The sequence below is a fragment of the Scomber scombrus genome, chromosome 8, assembly GCF_963691925.1.
Source record: "Scomber scombrus chromosome 8, fScoSco1.1, whole genome shotgun sequence".
NCBI lineage: Eukaryota > Metazoa > Chordata > Actinopteri > Scombriformes > Scombridae > Scomber > Scomber scombrus.
Genome location: NC_084977.1, coordinates 21,670,076 through 21,691,672, shown reverse-complemented (window position 1 = coordinate 21,691,672; position 21,597 = coordinate 21,670,076). Strand labels below are relative to the sequence as shown.

General features: G+C 38.9%; 1 protein-coding gene across 2 annotated transcripts; it reads right to left on the bottom strand.

Annotated features, from left to right (window-relative positions):
* Nucleotides 1-659: 659 nt before the first annotated feature.
* dazap1 (DAZ associated protein 1) lies at nt 660-21,087 on the bottom strand. Of its 2 annotated transcripts, XM_062424375.1 has the most exons (14): nt 20,983-21,087; nt 19,890-19,930; nt 17,961-18,127; nt 17,347-17,412; nt 15,964-16,071; nt 15,683-15,731; nt 11,675-11,757; nt 8,464-8,611; nt 8,211-8,243; nt 7,411-7,560; nt 6,256-6,420; nt 3,863-3,872; nt 3,424-3,566; nt 660-1,521 (listed from the first exon to the last, which is right to left on the bottom strand). In XM_062424375.1, exons 1-14 carry the CDS (start codon nt 21,012-21,014, stop codon nt 1,349-1,351), a joined length of 1,368 nt encoding a protein of 455 aa, XP_062280359.1. In that variant the 5' UTR covers nt 21,015-21,087; the 3' UTR covers nt 660-1,348. The 2 variants fall into 2 exon arrangements, with proteins under 2 accessions (XP_062280359.1, XP_062280358.1); XM_062424374.1 differs by lacking the exons at nt 3,424-3,566; nt 3,863-3,872.
* Nucleotides 21,088-21,597: the final 510 nt, after the last annotated feature.

The following is a 21,597-nucleotide window of genomic DNA, read 5'->3' as shown; positions in this document are numbered from 1 at the left end:
ATTCCCAAATGAACATTGAAATAGTTTTTTCTTGCCATAATCATTCCTCCTGTTCCTCCTGGCCATTAGATCTCTCTATAATGTACTTGCAATGTAAGTGATGGGGGCCAAAATCCATCATTCTTCTGAACAAAAATGTGTATAAAAGTTTATCTGAGGCTAATATAATATGAAGCTTCAGCCTTCTAAATTAGTCAAATGAAGTAGAGATCTTTTTATTTTTAGTACCAAAGTCCCTCTATTTGTTGTTCTTCCACCACAGCTCAACAGGGAAACACTGTCTTTAATACATTGAAAGCACATTTGAATCTGATCTTTTAATAGCCAGCATGAAAAGGAGGAATAATTACAAAGATTTTCTTCAGAGTCCATTTTGGCACTTGACTGCTGTTTTAAGGCAGACTTAGGAAATGTAAGGATAATGTTTCATTTTTAATTTATCTCAATTTACAGCCCGTATGTGAAACAATTACACCACCTAAAAACTACTTAAATGTACTTGTGGTTATCCACATATTTTTTGAAAATGTGAATCAATCGTTTAATTTAGGTAAACGTACCAATGACACTTTCCACTGCAAAAAAAGGCAAATACAATCAAAATCCAAGACAAGCATTATATCCTTAAAACATTTATTTTTGTAATAATTTGTCCTTTTTTTCTTTTTGCATAAGTGCAAAATGCACCCAAAACAGCCACCTGAGGGAAGTCTACATCTTTAAATAAAAAAACAAGCAAAGTGTACATTTATAGTACAAAATTCTCTTTTTAAAAAATTGCACAGTTTGTGTATAATATATATATTCATAATCTCCATTTTAAACAAACTTTAAAGGCTCAGAAAGTAAACAAAATTCACCAAATGAAAAATAAAAACATTTTTCCCTAGAATTTAAAGCTGAGGAAACTTGAAACCCTGTTTTCATTTGTGTCCACCATAAATATACATATTTATATGCAAGTCTCTTTCCATATAGTCTCTGTGCTAGTGTTTGACCAGACAATCAAAATTATTGCAAAGTAGTTTAGTTCTACTATAAAACATGGGGTGGGGGGTGGAGGATAAAAGCTTCTTTCTGCTGAATGTTCCTTTAGTTATGCAATTTTAAAAAAACAAAAAAAAAACAACCCCTGGGGATTTTTTTTACACCCCTTTTTAACTTTACTGGAATACCTGCTTTCACAAAGGTTTCTGTTTCACAAACTGTGTGCATTCAACATTCCCATCGAACAAATCCCGAACTCCAGTTTTGCTTTTTAGCGAGAACACACATTTTTTCCCTGACTTTTTTTTGTTTTTGTTTTTGTTTTCAACTTTACACGGCGGCCCTGCACCAGAAGTCGCGGTCAGCGTCGATACGGGTGGAAGCCCTGTACGTTGTGGTTCTGCCCTCTGCCGAATGCGTTGGCGGCGGACTGTGGAGCGGTGGCGGGCTGTGCTGTCGGTGCCCCGTATGAGGCCGTCTGCTGGTTGGGGTCTGCGAACGTGTGGCCGAATGCTGTCAGGTCCTGACCGTATCCTGGTGTGGACGACAGAGAGGAGAAGCAGTGGAAAGGAGAGAGAAGAGTTTTAATGTCAGGGTCACCAGAGTGTTCAGGAAGAAGCCTTACTCCTAAAAAAAAGTATCCAGTAAATAAAAGACTTTATTTTGATGAAAAATCCACCTGATACCCTGACACTGTTATATTTCTGATATAAAATTATTCTGTATCTGATGGAATTATTGGGACTTCACATCAAAATGATTATGATTTCATTTTTCAATTTTCCAATCTAATCCCGACATCTACTTCATACCAAGCTTTAATACCCAAGACCTCTTGGGTTGTTTTTTTTTCGTCCCTGATTACAGATACATTTGATAAATTTGGTAGTCCATTATGTCGTAGTTACTGTTATTGTTGACAAGCCCTATCTAAATACTTGTATGTGAAGGACTTTGAGATATTTTATGCATAATTTGCTATATAGATAATTGAACAAGAGCAATACATCAAACAATTAAATGAATTAAGAAATGCAAATCTGCATTACTAATAGCTGATTTTTTAAAACAGTATTTAAGGGCTTCATGGTGGATTTCCCCCCCAGATTCAAACACTGTATTCCTTCAATGAGCCCTTAAATGTTGAAAATGATTTAGGCAAACAGTGCGAATAAAGAAATAAATTATGGTTTCAATTGAATTTAAAAAGCAGCTTAAAGCTGAGCTTCATTGAGGAAAACCATGTATAGATTGACTTGAATGATCAGTGCAGATGCACAATGTTCCTCTGTTTAGACACTGGATGGCACCATCTCCCTGCAAACAGACAAGGGAACCACAGTGACACCCAGGCAGGGCACAAAATTAGAACCCGCCACCAGCCAAATGCTGGTACAGGATACGAGTGGCTGGTAGATTCACTCACGAGCCAAAAGAAGGGGAAAAAAAGGCCAATACAGTAGCCAATTGGCCAGTGGACAAAAAAGTGAATTTTGCACCCTGCACCCTTGTGACAAAATAAACAGGCTAATAAATGGCTGGTGCAACCCAAATATCAAGTAGCCACTGGCCGAGTCAAAGGGCCTTAATGGTTGAAAAGACAGATCAGTTTGCTTCCAAATGACTGACCAAATATTTCCAGCATCTTTCTGGTGATTGGTTATTTTCCCGCCCTGCTAACATCCAGTTAGCATACATTTAAAAATATCACCAATAAATACTAGAGCACAGAACATTAGAAACAACTGGAATGGAAAGACAAAAGAGAGGAGAAAGAGAAAGAAAGAAAGAAAAAGGGGGAAAATAGAAAATACAACATTTCTTTTGGGGTGCTTAAAGTGCTTCAAGATCAGAACGAATTCTGCAGAACAGGGAGCGGTCCCAACAGGACCGCAAGACAGAAGAATCTGAGAGAAATTGGAAATTTACTGGCTTCGAGTCCTTCTTTAAATCTTCTTTCGTTTCTCACCCCTTTAGCTATAATGTGGAGACAATACATGGGGAAAAAACAACGGGTGAATGGACTGCTGATGCATAGAGACAACTGAACCATGAACACATTTTCTGACAATTAGATCATCCTTTTATAATCAGCAAAGCAATGCGGACAGAGAGTGGACAAAAGAAAGGGGGACATGGTAAGTCTTGGTATAGTAAAGCTACAGCCGCTGAGGGATAAGACGCTTAAGAGCTCCGAATGCTAAATTTTAGTGTTAATTTCTTATCGAATCCACTCAGCTAAGGTACAGCCCACAGCTGTGTTTTACTATACAAGAGTACACAAAGTAATTTGTATGTACATGAAAAATGTACATGCAAAATACTAAACACAGAGCAAAAGAAAAGAGGCAAAGAACCAGGTTGCAGCTCTATAAACACTACAGTACTCAACAAATGCTACTTGTTGTGGTTGGAGAAGACGATGCTGGCACCTACCTGCACTATATCCTCCCTGCTCATCCTGACCATAACTGTGAGAAGGACGCGTTGGTCCGTAGGCAGAGGGGTCCTGAGGGTAGTTACCCAAGCCTATCAGGGAGATGAGGAGACCAGGTTGACTGAACCCAGATACTGCTGGCCTACTACTTTACATAGTTCCCCCCTTTGCTGAGCTAACAGAGCTTTACATTTATACTCATTTACTGGGTCTGCACTATGCTTGGTGAAGCATCACTGCTCAGCTTCATCTGGAAGTCAAAACAAAATGGAGTGTGAGCATGTCAGCTATCTGCTAGCGCGCCTAACTTTTTTTTTTTTCATGCCAGCCTGGTCTCATGAAATTTTGTGAAACGTGCATGATATGCCGAGATGCAAGTAACGTGAGAAATACGCTTTCCCACCATGAAAATATTAACATGAGAAAGCATCTAAACACAGGAGATAGCCTGGCGCTAAAGTAGCGTGGTATAGCAGAGCGGCTGCTTCAACTCCTGAAAATGTATTGTATTTAATCTGAACCTTAAATGACCACAGTTTCCGAAGAATGCCATCAGCTTCTAGATCAATATTTTATTCTGCAGGAAACCATTGGTTTCCATTCATTTCAGCACAATGCGAAAATCAACTGAACTTGAAACTTGTTTTAGGTGCTCCATTGATTAAAGTTAAGTTACTATGTGTGTACTTAAGTTTTACCAGCAGACCACCATGTTCAAAACTTTAGGTTTCATGTGTAACCCAGATTCTCTGAGTAGCATGACATCGAGACGCACTGCGAAATAAATCTCTCCTTGGTGGGGCATTTAGGGATGTTTCAGCAATTTCTAAGCAACATACTGATGTCTAATACATAAAACAAAAAACTCCTGGGATAAAGTGAAGTTTCTTCTTTAAAAAAGGCAGCAATAAATTCTCAAATTTCAGATATTCCTTGTTCATGAACACCAAGAATTCATGACAAAAAAAGTTATTAAAATATTTATTGTGATAAATGAATTGTCAAGTTTCAAGTTTTAAGTAATCTGAATGTATGATTGGCATTTAAGTAAATATTGACAGAAATAAAATATTAATGGATTAAAATATTCAAAACCAACCACTGGTTTGATCCTTGCTCTAACCCTAACCAGATATTTGAACTGCCTAACTCCACACAAAACAAGTTATTTTATTTGCCTGATATCAAACTTTTCCTGATGTTACACAGGTAAAAACAGCATGTCCACTCCTGCTTTTGTCACTTAAGCCTTCATGGTGGAGGTGCGTGATCTTCTCATTATTTATGTCAACAAACACACCAACTTTATCAGCATTTGTGATTTTTGGCTCATTTCACACAAAATAAACTTTGCAAGGCTGACTTCGATTGCTTGACTACATGCCTGAGCAGGCAGTGGACACTAAATGCAACAAGCTGGATGGACGATAAGCATAATCAGGAAACACTGAACATGATGAGCACCTGTCACGACTGACAGAAATCACATGACTGCTTTAAATGTAAATCCAGCAGTGCGAGGCAGATGTAAGCCAAGTCAGAAGAAAAATACCAGCCAAAAAAAAGACTGAATCTAACTTCTGAATGAATGTCTGACTCTTATGTGACTGAATGAATGAATGCTGAATAAAGACGAAGCTTGGTCCCTTTTCCATGGATGCTGGGGAGTTTTCACATTATCTTTTTTTTTGGTTTCAGAGTTGAAGACCTCCAGCCTCCATTTGTGCTCTCAGCATGATCTCAAGCTCTTAAGCCTACCTGTGCATACAGCGCATTTTTGGAAAAGCTACCTAACTGCAGCATTACATGGCACTTAAAACATCTTTTAATTGAGAAAATTAATAAAGCACATGGTTTTCTACACTAGTGTTACTGTTGCTTTATGAAATGTCTTTTCTAGTCCCTACATGCTGACTAAAATTTTGCCAAGAGTTCACCAGCTCAATAGATAACCAGGTGAAATGATAACCCAGGCCCAGCACAGTCCGAAGGTCATGTTAGAAAAGACTAACAGTCCAGCTCAAAGACCGCAAAGATATCCACCAAACAGTCAAATCTATAAACACATTAGTCAAAAGTGACTTGCCCCAGATCCTAGCTAAGATCTGTATGTTTTTACAAGAGAGAGGGGCAAAGATCAAACTTTGCTGACAAGCATGCAAAGCTCTGGTGTGAAAAAGAAAGATTTTGATAGGTAGCTTGGACATGCCTAATTCCTGAAACAAAGTTTCAATTGGCATAATATTGCCATGCTGGTGCTCTACTATGGCGATCATGCCAAGACCAGGAAAAGAAGCCAGCAAAGTCATCACCAGGGAAAAAGAGGAGGAGATGTAGGAGGGAGTAATTAAAAGGAAGGAGGATTTCAACTCAGTCAAATGTCCAGTGCAGTCAGTCTGGAGAAGACGGTACTCCCTTCAGAATCAAAACAAAATAAAAATGCAAAACAAAAAAACATTGCAAGGCAGGATGATCTAATTCAAACCTACCAAGACCTACCAATCTTTTTTTACCAATCCATAGCCCAGCTGGAAAAACTTGACAGAAATGACTGCTGAGGACTCCTGGATATGGTGGAACTTCAGCAGCATCTTCAAGGCAGAGCCAGGGAGGTTCATGTATGCAAGAAGCATGTATGCATGTGTAGCTGTTCAAGCTAAATGGTACCAAGAGCAAGCTCCTGCTTGTTTAAGGGTTGTAGTTATGCACTTAAATGAGTTGAGTTGCACCCAATAAAATATCCAGGGACATGGGCAGGGCTGAGAGGTGAATAAAAATAAAATAGGAGAGAAAAGGGCAGCAAACTGATTTATGCAAAATTATTTTCTTACCATACTGGCTATAAGAGAAGTCGGGCTGCCCAGTGGGAGCTTTGCTCAAGTCCTGAGTTGGTGTGGTGGCGGGAGCAAAGCCCAGCGGTGCAGTTCCTGGAGTGGTGGGCGGAGGAGGAACCTGTTGAGCATACTGGTCTGCTTGGGGTGTGCCAAAACTGTAACCTGTTGGAGAACAACAACATCATGTCTATGATGGTTTCTTGGTGGTGTTTTAATCACAAATGGTGTCCTATGTGGGAGTTCAAACAAGTTTCTTTAACCATATGACCCCGTTCAAGCCCCAGTGTTGCTGTTCCTGAGTAAAACCCACATTTTCTTCCACAAGTCAGATTCAGTTCAAATCAACATTAGCCCTGTGTGAAAAAATGCAGCCATCTCATTCATTGAATTAAATAGTACTGTATGTTGACGCTGTCGATGCAGATTCTTTATGGATTATTTTATAACAGGAACATAATATTTCTGCTGCGTACCTCAAGCAGTTGCCGCCATGATAACTTTCCTGAGTTGTAAAATCACATTTTTAATGTAAAAACAAAATATAGTCTACTATCAATAAGTCCTCCAGATCAACTTGTGACCACTTTGCCAAGGACCCTGTGATGAATCATTTAAGCTTCTTTCTCACATGCTTTATATGTTGTCCACCACATTCAAAGTATTGTCTTGGTACTTCAGATGAACCCGCAGACAAGTTTAAATGGTGGACGGCAGTAATCCAACCACAAGCTGCTTAGCAGAATTTAAATTAAGGTTTGACCAATATATAGTTTAGTATTTCACGACATGCTGGCTATCTGCGAGTCACTCTGTCCATCTGTGATAAGCTGGAGGATCCTCCCTGACCACAGCAACAGAAAAGCTGCCTGGAAAACCCGACATAGATTGGATGTTCACATTGTATTCACTCCCAAAAACAGTTATTGCCTCAAAGACTCAAAAAATAATTTCACTTTTATTTCAAGTGATGTGTTTTTTCCCCGTATATGCTGTTTGAGACTTTTGCACTCTAATAATGAATAATGATTTGCATATTAACTATTTGTGACCTTTGTCGTTCATCGCTAATCTCTTACATATTCTACTTAACCTATGAGCATTTTGTTGTGATGTCAAACATGTGAAATGAGTGAGTGTATTAGTATCACTGACCAAACTGAGGTGCTGTGCTGTAGCCCTGTTGAGGGTAGCCCTGAGGTGCAGCGAAGCTGCCCGCTGGGGTTGTGACCAGGAATGCGCTGAAAGGTGACGGAGGCTGTGTGGGGGTTCCCCGGCCTGCTGATAATGGAGGTCCATACCCACCTGATCAGACACAGAACAGGCAGGTTTATGTATGTTTATATATAAAAACATGCATAATATACATACATTTATCGCTTTAAATAAACAAGCGATAATTGTTAAATGAGCTAAAGTGTCAGCAAAAGCTAAAGTGTGAATTACACCTGTTTGAATATGTATTGAAAAACTAAATAACAGAAACAAATGTGATGTATAAATTGTTTAAAAAAAAGAATTTCACGACACAATCTGAAGCTGAATGAAACAAAGTATCCTCTGAGCATGCACAGGGTCGACACTGCAGCGAGCGCTGCAGGTTGACCCGGAGGTGGTGATATGAAACCGAGCCTGACCAATAGCAGAGGGAGGCCGGAATCCATTCAAGGCTGCCATCTGTCTCGAGCAGCAAATTATCAGCAGCTTCAGCCATTATGAATCAGTGATAACACGTGCTGCTAACTGTCATCAGCCTATTGGCCCAACAAGAGTGCAAACCCATTTTCTGTGACACAAGCATTTCAAGATAAGCACATGAACACACGACAAGGACACAAATCTATCTGTACTTTGATCATTAACCAGTTATGGAACATGCTCATAACAAGTAATTTACTAAAATACAAGAGAAAAGACACAGTATTCTGAGTGTTAAGTGGAGGTCAAACACTTACCTATGGGTTGGCCGGTAGTTGACACCCACACCCCTTCATGAAAAGAAAAAAAACCAGTAAGACTAAGGACAATATTGTTTCCTGAAATGTAAAATGTTCACAGAATCCAGTCTGACATTCAATCTGACAGTGCAGGCAGTGACCTACATGAACAAGGTTAAAGTTAAAGCAGAGGCTTCAACACATTTTATATTTTTTTCTCTGAACAGCAAGCCTCTCTATTCGCTCTGCTCTGGGATTTGTTCCCACTCACCCTGTGGCCCGTAAGGCTGTTGCCAGCCGTGGGCAGGCTGTGCTGTCCAACCATTAGCTGCACTCAAGATGCCCCTGGGTGCCCACTGGCCAGGGCCAAGCTGGCCAGGAGCTTTGCTGTCACGAGGTTCGGCCTTCTTTACTTCCACCTGGACAAAGGACAAGGAGGGCACATTTGGCAACACCAGTATAAGGTCCATGAAGTCCCTCACCTAGACAGACCTGTCCTACCACTGATATTTAATCTCAACGTTTTGGGCCAGTTTGAAATCTTTCACTTTATGTTTATTTGAATAAGGTGGGGCAACTGTGTAAAAATATATAACTGTGTAGCCAGGACAGCTTTACAGTTATGTGTCTCAGGTACTAATAATCAAGTGGGAATTTCACAGTGCCCAGAATATATGACAGCAAATTATGCAAAAACAATTTCTGAAATACAGAATGGATCTTCTGAAAATGTACCTGAGAAACATATATTTTTCCCTTTAATGACCTGCACTATATATGATAAAGACATCTAATGGAAGGTCATGACTTACCTTTCTCCATCTAACGCTTATAAAAAATCTCATTTTTATTTTATTTGGAATAAGTTTTACGGGGGAAATGGATGTAGAGAGAAATGTTTATCTCAGTTCTAACAGAATAAAGGGTAAACATGCAGATAGTACAAATGAGCAATCTTTTCAGTCAATCTAAAAATCGAATCTTCATACTGTGTCAAAATTGAAGTTCAAGTGACTGATACACATTGACCCCAATCCAATTAATTGCTGCAGGACACTTTAATTTTTTTAACGACCAAACCCCAAATGTGAGAATGAAAAAAAGTATAATACATAAGCGCCAATTTCATTTACTGCACTGTAGATACAGTAACAGCTCAGAAACCAGCTTTAGCCATCTATCCCTTTACATGTTATCCATTTACTTATCATCCATCACTGTGAAGGTTTAATGCCTTGCGTCAGAGATAAATTTAATGCCCCAATAACAAAACTTTCCTCCCTGTGACTAGGCAAAGCCACCAACAGTTAACCAGAGCAAAGAAACAGGCTGAGACTAAGGGGGAGCCAACCAGAAATAGACTGAGGGGTTGAGTTATTGGGGTCACCTTGCAGCAGGAAAATGAATCGCAAATTCATCCCTGCTTTAAGGTGTTGCCACCTTCCCCAGCCTCCCCTCTTCCTTCTCTGTCGACCTAATTACATGCACATGTTTCCGGCAGCGGCACTACCTGAGCACTTTCTCCCGTGGGCATCATGGCTACGAGTGATGGAAAGCATGACTTCTGTACAGTCCCCAACAGCAGAACTGGGATTTGTTCCAAAGTTTGATGTGCTCCAATTTCTAATTTTGTAACTCATATCTCCCAGTCTCCCTCAAGTCCCAGCGTAAGGTAATGTCAAGTCAAGAACAATGGATTAAGACTAGCCTTGATTCCTGCTGAAAACCAGGGCAAAGTCAAGGGGGGCGCGTTCCAGTGGCGAGTGTACAGGTTGGGCTGAATCATTAACCAATGAGATGGGATTCGGCTCATGTTTTAATGTAATAATCAGTTACATTTTAATGAAGATATGCTGTGTTGCTACTCCATGAAAATGCATGAGAACATTTACATTTCCTGGTCTAGACAGAGGTGTCCAGTTTTTTTCTGGGGGAAAACCATTTTGGCACAAAGGAAATTATGCTCCTAACTTTCTTTTTTGTTTGTTTAGAATAATTAAATGAAGTGGGAAGTTAGTGTGAGCGGTGATAGCCACTTCCAGACACTCCAAGTTGCTCGAGAAAAAAAATCTAAGAAAAAAAAAAAACACACTAGTTACACTATCCTCAGAGCAATGGACACTCCTCAGTATAGATGGAGGCTGCTTTAATGTTGCCCAGAGGAATTAAAAACCTCACGTAAATGTTCAACGGTCTACAGAGTGTCAAGTACCGCAGACTGACCTTCAAATATTTAAAAAAGTTGTTCAGCCATGTAAAGACCAAAGATGGAAACAGGATATGACTGAGTGTACCTACACTGTTTGACTTTGATCGTTTTCTTATGCGCACACATCATTACTGCCAGCGTAGAGAAGCCGTCTCTCCTCTGGTATCTCTGATGAGTGCTTTAAAAGCTGCTAATTACAACACATCTCTACTGGGGAGAAGGGGGAGGATGTGAATGAATGAGAGCTTTAAACGTGCCTTTAAAGCTGAAGTGTTGGGACCAATCCTAATAAAGATGAACGTAACAGCTTATACTTGGAAAACATTTTTTCATGGTTTGTTTTACTCATCTGAGGTGCCAGGTGGGTGGTGTTTTGTCACATACAATAAAACAATATAATCCAGGAGGTTAAGAGGTTTGTTTAAATTACTGCAGTGACTTTGTTGTTTTTTCCCAGATGGACCGCTTACCTGATACTATCTGAATTGACTTTGTGCAGTGAACCTCATCCATCTGTTACACCCAACAAACATTAAAAAGTGTTACCGCGTGACTCGTGTCCCTTCCTAAGCAGCATCTTAAAAATAAATCGTTTTTTGGTATATTAGATATATTTGTCAGAGAAGTGACGGACACAGTATGGAGATTCTTCAACTGAGGTCACTGAGTTGAGCTTTTTTTTTTTTTTTTACTTTTCAAAACAAACAAAAAAACATGTTGAAGTGTAAGTGACCTGCCAACAAAATATCAAAAAACAAAAAGAAACAGAACTGATTGGACCAATCCTTTAGGTGATTTTTATTCAGTGAAATTCTGTGAACTTTAAATGAACTTTTATATTTTTTATTGTCAAATTATTATTGTCATTTTATAATTTTTTGGCACCTAAAAAAAAGCCAGAAAAATCATATAACTTTAATGTTTAAGTACAATATTTTGCACTTAACACAACCTAAAGGAGTGGTCAATTTAAACAAAGCCTTGGGCGACAATAAAACTGTAAAATAACAGAAGAAATCTGCCTACAGAAACTATTAAAAGACAAAACAATAAGATTAACGGTACAATGTGTTGAAGATGAATCAATTGAAGTACATTAAAGTTAGCTGATCATTTTATGATGTTAAAAGCCAAATTTAGTGGTATTTGATGCTGCTGTGACAGAATAACTAGAAAATGAGCCATAACTAGTAAAACAGCATCATAATAAATCTTATTTATCGCCCAAGCCTCTGTTTGATCTGAAGGGTAAAATAAAACTACAACTACACACTTTTTTGCCCATGATGTCGTGAAAATGCATGTTGACAGCCTGGTCCACTGATTGTTCGGCCTCGAAAGTAATAAATCCAAAACCTAGCCAACGACCAAGAGTGAATCAAGGTAGCAGGGGGGTTGTGACAACACAAGATGAAGAACAGTATTGGGCTTCAGCAGAGTGAGGATCCATCAAGACTGAGCAAGAGGCTCCTGGGGTTCGGATGATGTCGCAGACTTGCAGAACAACACATATCCAAGACTAAAGCCTGGGGGATTGAAGGAAACTTTTCGCTTTACTTTGCAGTGAAATAATTTGTGAGATAGCAATTTTTTTTAAAAGAGCTTAACTATTACACATCAATAATGACGGGTGTAGCATTTGATTTAATGTTAAATGTCAAATAAAAGGTCAATTCAATCCATCTTACACCCTTTAACAAGACTGAACATGCAGTTACTTTATAAAATTTTTTTTTTTAAAAATCAAATAAGCCGCTAAATGCCAATTGTACCAATACTACAAGATACTACATGGTGTTACTTCATGCTGTTTCATCCAAACCCCACCTTGATCTGTCCCTTGGTATATTGCTGTGGAGCACACACTCGCAGCAGCCATTGTTAATGCATCACAAAAATATGGAGAAACACAAACTGTAGAATGCCTAAAGCTTTCTCCAAGCTTTCCCAAATTGAGTATTTTACTTTTGAGTCAGCCAGGATAAGCCTAAAATGGACAATTAAAATATTGCTTATGGTAACACAAAGATATAGGCCATGACTGGTTTCCCAAAGTAACATGTTGCTGATTTTGCTGAGGAGTTTTAATGGGGAATATTCAAAGTTCATCAACAAGAACACAAAATCCAAAGTCAAAAAGGATCTTGTAGCTGAGGGATTACAATTTGGTGAAACGTTTAGCCTCGCCAAATGCTTCGTAAACTACTTCATCTGAAAATATGTAACAACACTTTTCAGAGCGCAGAAACACGATGCAGTGATCTACTTTCAATTTGATTAACTTTCCGCTATGGCAGAATTGGGTTGTGTGCACATCTCTACTTGGGGACCTAACCTGAATCCAATTAAATGTCCTGCGAGATTTTAGAGACCTCTCGTTCCACGCCAAGCGCTCCAAAGCTTCATGATCTATTGCTATTAATAACATCTGTCAATGACCCGTCCCCAAATCTAAATCTGAAACCAAGCTGACATATGTTGGTTGCAATGAAAATGAAATATTACTATTCACAAAACAAAGATGTTTTCTATTACAATTGAGACGCGCAATGACCCAAAATTATAATTGAATGTCTTTATAATTATATTGTCGTAAGATTCTCAAATTACAGAATTTTATTCTTTTTTTTGGTTCATTTGTCGTCATTTCTATTTTTATTTTACAGCTAATAGTGTGATGATTACCACAGTACTGTTGGTCCATATCAGCCACTAACTAAATAACATTAAAAGGGTAACAGCCATTCGGATAATGCCACGCATCATCAAAGAGTCGCCATCAGGTTCCCATTATCCCAAAAATATTTAAACACAGCGATTTAAAAATTTAGACTTCATTTACTGCTAAACTGTCCCTCAAATAACTCTTTCCATCTAAATTTCAAGAATAAAAAGGTCTTCAGTCCAGCTTATAATAGTGATGCAACTTTGTGTACTCCCCATTTTAAACAAGTGAAAACTGGTAGATTTTCTTTTTCTTTTTTCTTTTTTAACATTTGGCCTGTACCTCTGTGGTACCTGTCAATGCACAGTAACCTAAAGGAGAAAAGACAAATCTTAAGAGACACCGTTAATCACATTCAAACCATTCACAAAGGAGAAGGGGGACAGAAGAAAGAAAAATAGAAAGGGCTTACTTACAAAAATACTTAACTTTCTACATATGGGAAAACACACTAAGCCATTTAAGATACATGTATCAGTTACATCTAAAGTCAAGGTAAAGAAAACTTATTCCAATGTTGAAAATCTAATGGTTTTAGTAAAAGAAAACAGTTACTATACTATTAAAGATTATGTAATGGTTGTTACTGGTGCATTGCATCATGTTAAATTCCAATGACAAACTATTCTGGGTTTCTCCCAACAGAGAATGAACTGGGTTTTGAAAGAAGAGCAGTGATACAGTACATGTTGTGGGTCAGTGGCCGCTGCATCGTTGATATATAGGACAAATGCAGATAAAACAGCTGTGAATGTAGCTCAGCAGTCAGAGTGTGACACCGACACTGCTGGTGGCACCGGTCTGATTCCCAGTGAGGCCATCCACACTCAAAGTGTCAGAGCCACATGTCAGTACACACATGATAGATTTATGACTTAACTGGACAAACTCCTCTGAGATATCAAATCATTTCTACTGTCAGGAAGTATGTTGGAGAGACTTTTTGAAGTATTAAGGACGCTTTAAACCTTCCTTCACTGATTCCATTGTTCTTGTGACAAATGCTGTATTTTATCACCTTCAGCATTTGGCTGAAACCAAACGAAGCGTCTCTGAAGGACGAATCCACTCTTGGATACTCAAACTGTTCTAAATATGCCAGTTGCATGTTGTGATAAAGTACTGCAGGTTTTTTTTGGAGCACCTACTTTCCTCCAACCTGTCCCCTTTTCAGTTCAGTTAGTTTCCTCTGCTTCCCAGAACGCCTTTCAACAACTTTCCAATTAACTGGATGAACTTCTTGCATTTGATTTTATGAGAGATTTTCATGAACTGAACACATCTTGTCGCTGTATTATAATTTGCTTTATTGAGGCTAATGTGGGGACACATTGGTACTCCTATTTCTCTTTTCTTCTTTTTACCTTTGATGGTTCAATAATCTTTTTTTTCCCTTTTGTCAATACTGTTATAGATCTGAAACAAATTAGTCGATTGATTTGTTAATTAATCCACAGAAAAGTACTCAGCAACCAGTTTGATAATCCATTTTCTCTTACTCTAAATTTCCAATCAATCAATTAGTAATATAAATTCAGGATAATATCAATGATGTTCACTGGACTGTTGGTCAAACAAAAAAAAGGTATTTGAAAATGTCACCTTGGACATCATTTTTCACTATTATCTGACATCTGATAGAATGATTAATAAAAAAAAAGTTGGCTATAATTTGTTAGTTGCAGGCAGCCGATCTTCGTTTCAAATGCAGTAAATACTTAGAGGTGATGTCATCTTTACATTCAGCCAGTTATCCACAGGAGTAGCGAGAAAATTTAAGGACAAATGTAAAGTACATCAGCAGCTAATGTTCTCATTTGTTTGTTTTTTCATTATAAATAAGAAGCTGGTGGACGTAAATCTAACAATTCTTTCTACATCCTCAAGCAAATCCAAATGAATCAGTGCTAAACTGTTTGAATCAAACAAATCTTCCCTCATTATCTTCCTCATAATTTTTACAATGATAATAAATGTTGACGTGGTCGTCCTAATTAAATCATCAAGCATACTCAGCAGAGAAACCCCCAACATATTTAACTTGAGTAGAAATGTGTGCATAAAACAGACTCCTGTCGTCCACAAGGTCATGAAGGACACTGCAACAATCAGAATCAAAGCCTGAGATTTCTACTAACTTCTATAATTTCAGATGTGACAGGCCATCTACTGTTGTGTTATTTAAGCTGATAACATCTAAAAAAAAATGTGTAATCTTCACATCCATTAAAAAAGGTACTGCCTTAATGCTTCTTTAGGGCATAAATATTCAAATTTCGTGTTAAACTCCAGAAATGACAAATTATATATTTTTTCCGTTTCATATACACTGTGGTGACTTTAGGTTTAATCTAAAATACTTCTATTGTATTTTATTGTGCTTCTTCACCATAAACCCTATGAGCAAACAAAAATTCAGATATGAGTTAACAGTGTTTAAATTGAATTGAATAATCTGGGGCTTCTTTCTTTTCTCTTTGGGCCAGAATAGTTTGTCATGAGATTTAAGATGGTACGGTATGGAGAGGGGAGAGAAAAAACGGGATCAGCTTTTACCTCGGGGCCTCTGCTTCTCTGCATCATAGATCATTACCACCTCTGTGACCTTGAATGGGACAAAGGGAAACAGTGGCTCCATTTAGAAAACTAGACAGGGTCCATTCTTATTCCAATTAAATATTCTGCCTCAGTTTGGACAAATAATAATTGTTCTTTCCTATCACACAAAATTTCCTTCTTTTTTTTTTAATACAGTAATATTGACCCTGTTCAATGTCACATCCATTCAAGCAGTTATAATGATGATATGAACTGATTATGCACTCGGCAATACTCACCACTCCGAATCTATTGAAATAGTCCCTGAGTTCAGGCTCGCCGCAGTTATGGGGGATTCCACCTACAAATATCTTCTTTGATTTATTGCTATCGGCTTTGCTGCCCTTCTGAAAGAAAACAGGGAGTGTATGGATTTCAATATCTGTTAAAGGATCACTCTGGGAAGGGGCCAGTTAGCCATCATCTATTCAGACAGTGCAGAAGAAATTAGGTTCTCCTCTTGCCCTGGGGTATAATTCTTAACATGTCATGTCAATGCAAACACTAGTCTCCACAGATCAGAGAACACGGCTTCCTCCACTCATTCTCTCTCTCTCTCTCCCATCGCTGCACACTGCACTCACACTGTAAGGGCTAGAGGCTGCTTACTACAACAGTGATTTTTAACAAATACATCTTCTGCTTTGTTAGTAAAACATTCAGTGCGAGCTACATGGCTTAAAGTCAGCGAAAGGCGTTTCAATAGCAGGCAAAAGGGCCTCATTTATAAAAGTCTCTGACATGCAGAGTCTTTGCTTACAGCCAAATATGTGACTTATAAAAAACGTTTTATGAACAGTAAAGGTGCAATAACTAAAACCTCTGCTGCCCAACGGGACGAAGTGACTATAATAGATCTGCAGGGGCTTTATTAAAATTGTTGATCGACCCACAAATTATCCAAGTTGGGGAACAGATTTCTGCCTTTTAAAAGATTCACTGCTGAAGCAATTTTCTGCACCACACAAAGCTAAACTCGTCTGCAAGCCTGCTTGTGTTTGTTTTCTCAGTTTCACACAGTGAGGGAGCACAGTTACAAGAACAACATATTTTAAATAATCAAGGTTGGAAAATGTTTCTCAATCTTCAAAATAATTGTTTTTTTTAAAAAAGACAATAAAATTCAATAAAGTTAAAGTATACGTGGTTTTATAATTCCAGTATTTGGCTGGTTGTGTTGGCTTATGACTTCTTCATGAGACATATTTGTTACATCTAGGAAAATATGAGCTTATTATGTGTCAATCGCAGGCCTGTGTAAGCTGTGTGAGAGATCTGCTGATATTGTTGCAGTCCCTAGGTCACAAATAGAAGTCGATGCAATAGATTCTTTAATGCTTCTGTGATTTATCAAAACCCCAAACTAATTTCTATCATTCTCAAAAGGCATGAAGGCTATACACTGATGATTAAAAAAACATCTCACTCTTAGAAGGGGGGTAAAAAAAAAAAAAAATAGGTCAAAGTCAGACTGTTTTTATAAATGAAGTTCAAGGTCTCCTCATGGCCCATAAAAAAGGCAACTAAAGTCCAGCCTCGGGAGGAGGGCATGGACGGAGCTGCCTTACTCCAGCAGAAACCCCTAGCCTAGCCTCCCCAGTTAGAAATCATATTCCTCTTACCCAGCCCTCCTTGGTCCGAGACTTTTCAGGTTGCATTCCTCTGGGAGTGCATGGCTTCGGGTCAATCTGACAGCAGAGAGAGAGAGAAAAAGAGAGAGAGAGAGAGAGAAAATGTTTGACATTAGCACCAAATAAAAGGCACCTTCAAATGTTCTTTCTTTACACTGGCCTGCCTCAAAGCACTGACTTACATTCATTTGAATATATGGCCAATAAAACTGTAAGTGCTTCTACGCCTCCATCAACAGAACAAAGGAGGCAATACATCATTCATGGAGAGAAAGCTGTGTGGCAGACTGGTAGTATCTAGATAAATGGTGTGTTTCTTTTCAGCCATCTTAGAGAAACCAGACAACAACTGCCAATTTTTACTAATTTGACTACGAACAGGTAAGTCTAGTTAAGCAAACAAATGTCAGTTTCTGTAAAGTGCATCATCTGTATTAATGGCTGCAGGCAGGTACAATTTCTCCTTGAACAATTTCTAACCACTGTTGATGAGGAAATACAGTATTGAGGGTTTTTTCCCCCCACATTGCTCACACACAAAAGCGCAGGCAGATTGCTCAAGTTGATTTAACTACTATCTGGTCCTTTTGAATTAAAATACTCACATTTCTTCCATCGAGATTATGCGGCTTTGTCTCCAGCACTGTCCGTACACAATTGGGGTCTTTGAATTTGACAAAGCCAAAGCCTCGCGACTGATTTGTAGTTTTGTCCTTCATGATGACACAATCCACCACTTCCCCATATTGTGAGAAGTAGTTTCTCAGCGTCTCTGAGAAAAAAAGAGAAAAAAAAGGAAATTATAACACAGCATCAGAAACATAAAGCACAGAATCACTGCAAATGTGAAATTACAAATCAAAAAGATAAAATTCAGCCCAGTTTGCCTCCTGAATGAAGAATGTGTAGTCTTGATTTAAATAACTGTACTTTCATTATAATAAATGAAGCTATAAAAATATCTCCAGCACTTCAACCTGCAATGAAAGTGTGACTGGGCACCAAAGCAGGTGTTGAAATAAAAAGCAACACTCCATAAAATTACGGCGGGAACACTTTAAGTCAACCAGCCACCTTGATTTTGAATCATGGCAGAATATTGAGTATTTAACAAGTCTGTTTTTTAACACTCAACTATTTTAAAAAACACACTGCAATCACATTCAAGTGACATATAATTTCCTAAAGAGCAAACTAAGCACTGAACTGCTGTCATCTTACATGCCGCCAAATGTACACCCAAGTACTGTAAGAACCTGCACACGCCCACAGAGGCAAGGCGTGCAAGTTTGAACAAATGGGGAGTCACTTTGGAGAGCGTTAGCATACAGTAATTGCTGCTCTCATTGCTGGGAAGCCCTGGAGCACCACAGAGGAAACTCAAGCTCAAGAGTTACGCAGCACTGTGATTCTGATCTTAACGTTAAAAGTACTGTTAAAACAGACACACACACACACACACACACACACACACACACACACACACACACACACACACACACACACACACACACAGGCCTAAGTACAAAGTTACACAATGACCAACCGAGCAGGAGGGGAGAATGTATACACGGAATCAATGTACACTGTACAACGTAGACTCCAACACCAAGACAAGGACTAATAAAGAGCAACGACCTCAAGTAGACTCAACCAACACTTTCTGGGATTTTCCTTTGAGAAACCGCAAACTGCAAACTCAATAAATGCAGATTTCAGTGTTTGGGGGGGCTGTAGAATTGCATTGTAAGGTGTTTCTACTCTTTTCACCGATTAATATCATGCAATTAATTGTATAATATCAAGATTGCTCTGATGTGTAATAAATATTTATGGTATGTTGTTCGCTCCATGTCATATCAGTACAATAATATTATCATACAACATTTGATATCATCTGTAATTATGGTTTCATTTCATTTCAAATCTGTCCAGGTGGCCTGAAGACAATTACAATATTTGTGGTTTATAAGATACCAAAAAACATGATTTTCGTACCTTGCATTTATGAATAAAAATACCATTTCTACAAAATCAACCAAGTTAAATTCAGTAAATGTTTCAAGTTTTTAATGTTATCTTAACAGCAATTTCCCTAAACAAAAAGACTAACAAATCACTTATTCAGTCTATCAGTCTACTTCTGGTCAAAGGAAGTGACCATAAGAGCCATGTTAATAATGGTTGTATGATGAAGACCAGGTCACACATATTTTAATTATTTATGTTATCACACCTGAAACATCATCCAAGCATTGATATCAAGGCAAGGGATAAAAAAAACACCAACATTTTACTTTATCATCTCCCAGTTCTACTTTTTGTGACCTAAAAAATCTGTAAGGAGTAAATTTCCCTTCGATTCAAACTCAATTTTTAAACAGAAGTCCTACTCAGTGAGCAGCCAGGTCCTCAAATCTGACTTCAAAACCATGAAGCTAAAACAGTGTCATAAAAAGGCAAACATCCTGTTCATTTACTAAACTTTGTGCATGTAGTGAAGTCTTTATAAAAGGTTAAACAGTGTGACTCACCTTGTGTGGTACTCCAGTCCAACCCACCCACAAAAAGTTTCCTGAAAATAAAGGATAAATCACCCTCAGAGTTGATCACTGATCATCACTTTACACAGTAAATGATAAAAAATTATAATTTATACATGCGTCATGACGGGTATTACATACAAAAAACGTGATACAAGTCAAACTTAGAAAGACTAAAATCATAGAGGACTTGGCGGAATTTTTTTTTTAAAAGCACAGTTGCAGAGCTATAACACCACCACAGCTGACCAAATACAGAGTACACAGATGTGAGGCACCTCTGCAACCAAAGCTGCTGCAGCATGAGGAGGAAGACACAGCTACTGGGACTCCTGCCTGATGTCACTTCGCTCCTCTAACATTAAAATGAAACGGCCTCGACTACAAAAAAGGTCTTTCTATGAAGCTCTTGCCACGTAAGTTATCTCGGGACAGAGCCGTAGCAGAGCATTGACCTGCCCCCGGATCCAGCCCGTCAGAGCGGCTGCTCGGCTCGCTACATGCGGGACCGCTGAGCTCGGATGCTGGCTGACATGACTGGAAGTTTACCGGCACTTTAAACACCGCCACGATCAAACCTAGCCGGCAAGTTCACTAATGCGTGAGTACGACGGCCGATTAAAAACCTGTGAGTGGTAGATGCGGAGGGTTAGTGCAGACGAGGATGCTCCATCCTCCAGCAGTGCCCGCTAAATGTCCTCGCTTTGGCGAAGTCAGAAGAGGAGACTTTCGCTTCGCTGGCAAACCTTAGCCTAAGCTAGCTGCGAGCTAACAGAAAACAACACTGAAATAAGTAACTACACTTTCACACAATCGCCTGACAAGCCAAGCAGCAGCACTTCAGACCAACGCGGTATATTTAGCTACAAGCGACAACCCTGACAATGGGACCACTTTGGTGAGAGTAGTTTCACTTTTTGTCCGTCTTTTCCTCCAGCTAGCCATCCCGCTAACTTACAGGAGCTAGCCTAGCCTGCTAGCTAACATTAGCTGTCAAGAGAGAGAGAGACCGCAAACTAAGTTACGATGCAGTTTACAGACAGCTGCTTCCCGAGGTAAAAGCGCTGCGATAAACGGATCTTACCCGACTTCATCTCCGACTAAGTTGTTGTTCATTTCTGAGGCTAAAGCGGGGGGCTGCGGGAGCTGTGACCGGCTTCTTGCTTCAGTGCTGCCCCTCTCAGACTGAGAGCGGAGGAAGGTCACTCCGCTTTTTGGTTCAAACTGTTCTGCGCAGTGACGCCGCTGCAGGGGGGCAGCTGCCTTTAAAGGAACATTACACACAACCAGTGTGCACCTAGCCCCACTGCTGTCAAAGATACCCCCCCATACATGCTTTAAGATGTATATAAAATTAAGACGCATGTAAAATATTGAATTATAATTTTATGTTTTTTCTTTAAAGTGTCCAATTATGTTATTAAAATCTACTCCTTCTCCATCATTTCATACTCTTTAATCTATCCATCCATCCATCCATTTTCTTTACCATTTATCCTCTTGAGGTTCACATGGAAGCTGGATCCAATCTTAGCTGACAATGGGCGAGAGACACCTTGGATAGGTCAGTAAATCACAAAGTGAAAATGTAGTATAGAGATAGACAACCATTCAAATTCACAATCACACCTACAGGCAATTCAGAGTCACAAATTGACCTACCCTGCATGTGTTTGGTCCGTGGGAAGAAACTGGAGAG

Bases quoted from the DNA above. Each gene is read 5' to 3' on its own strand.
- dazap1 (XM_062424375.1), bottom strand. From the start codon at position 21,014: ATGAACAACAACTTAGTCGGAGATGAAGTCGG. The intron at 17,413-17,960 runs GTGAGTATTTTA...CTCTGCTGTCAG, and splicing joins ATAATCTCGATGGAAGAAAT to ATTGACCCGAAGCCATGCAC. The intron at 6,421-7,410 runs GTCAGTGATACT...GTTCTCCAACAG, and splicing joins CAGCACAGCACCTCAGTTTG to GTTACAGTTTTGGCACACCC.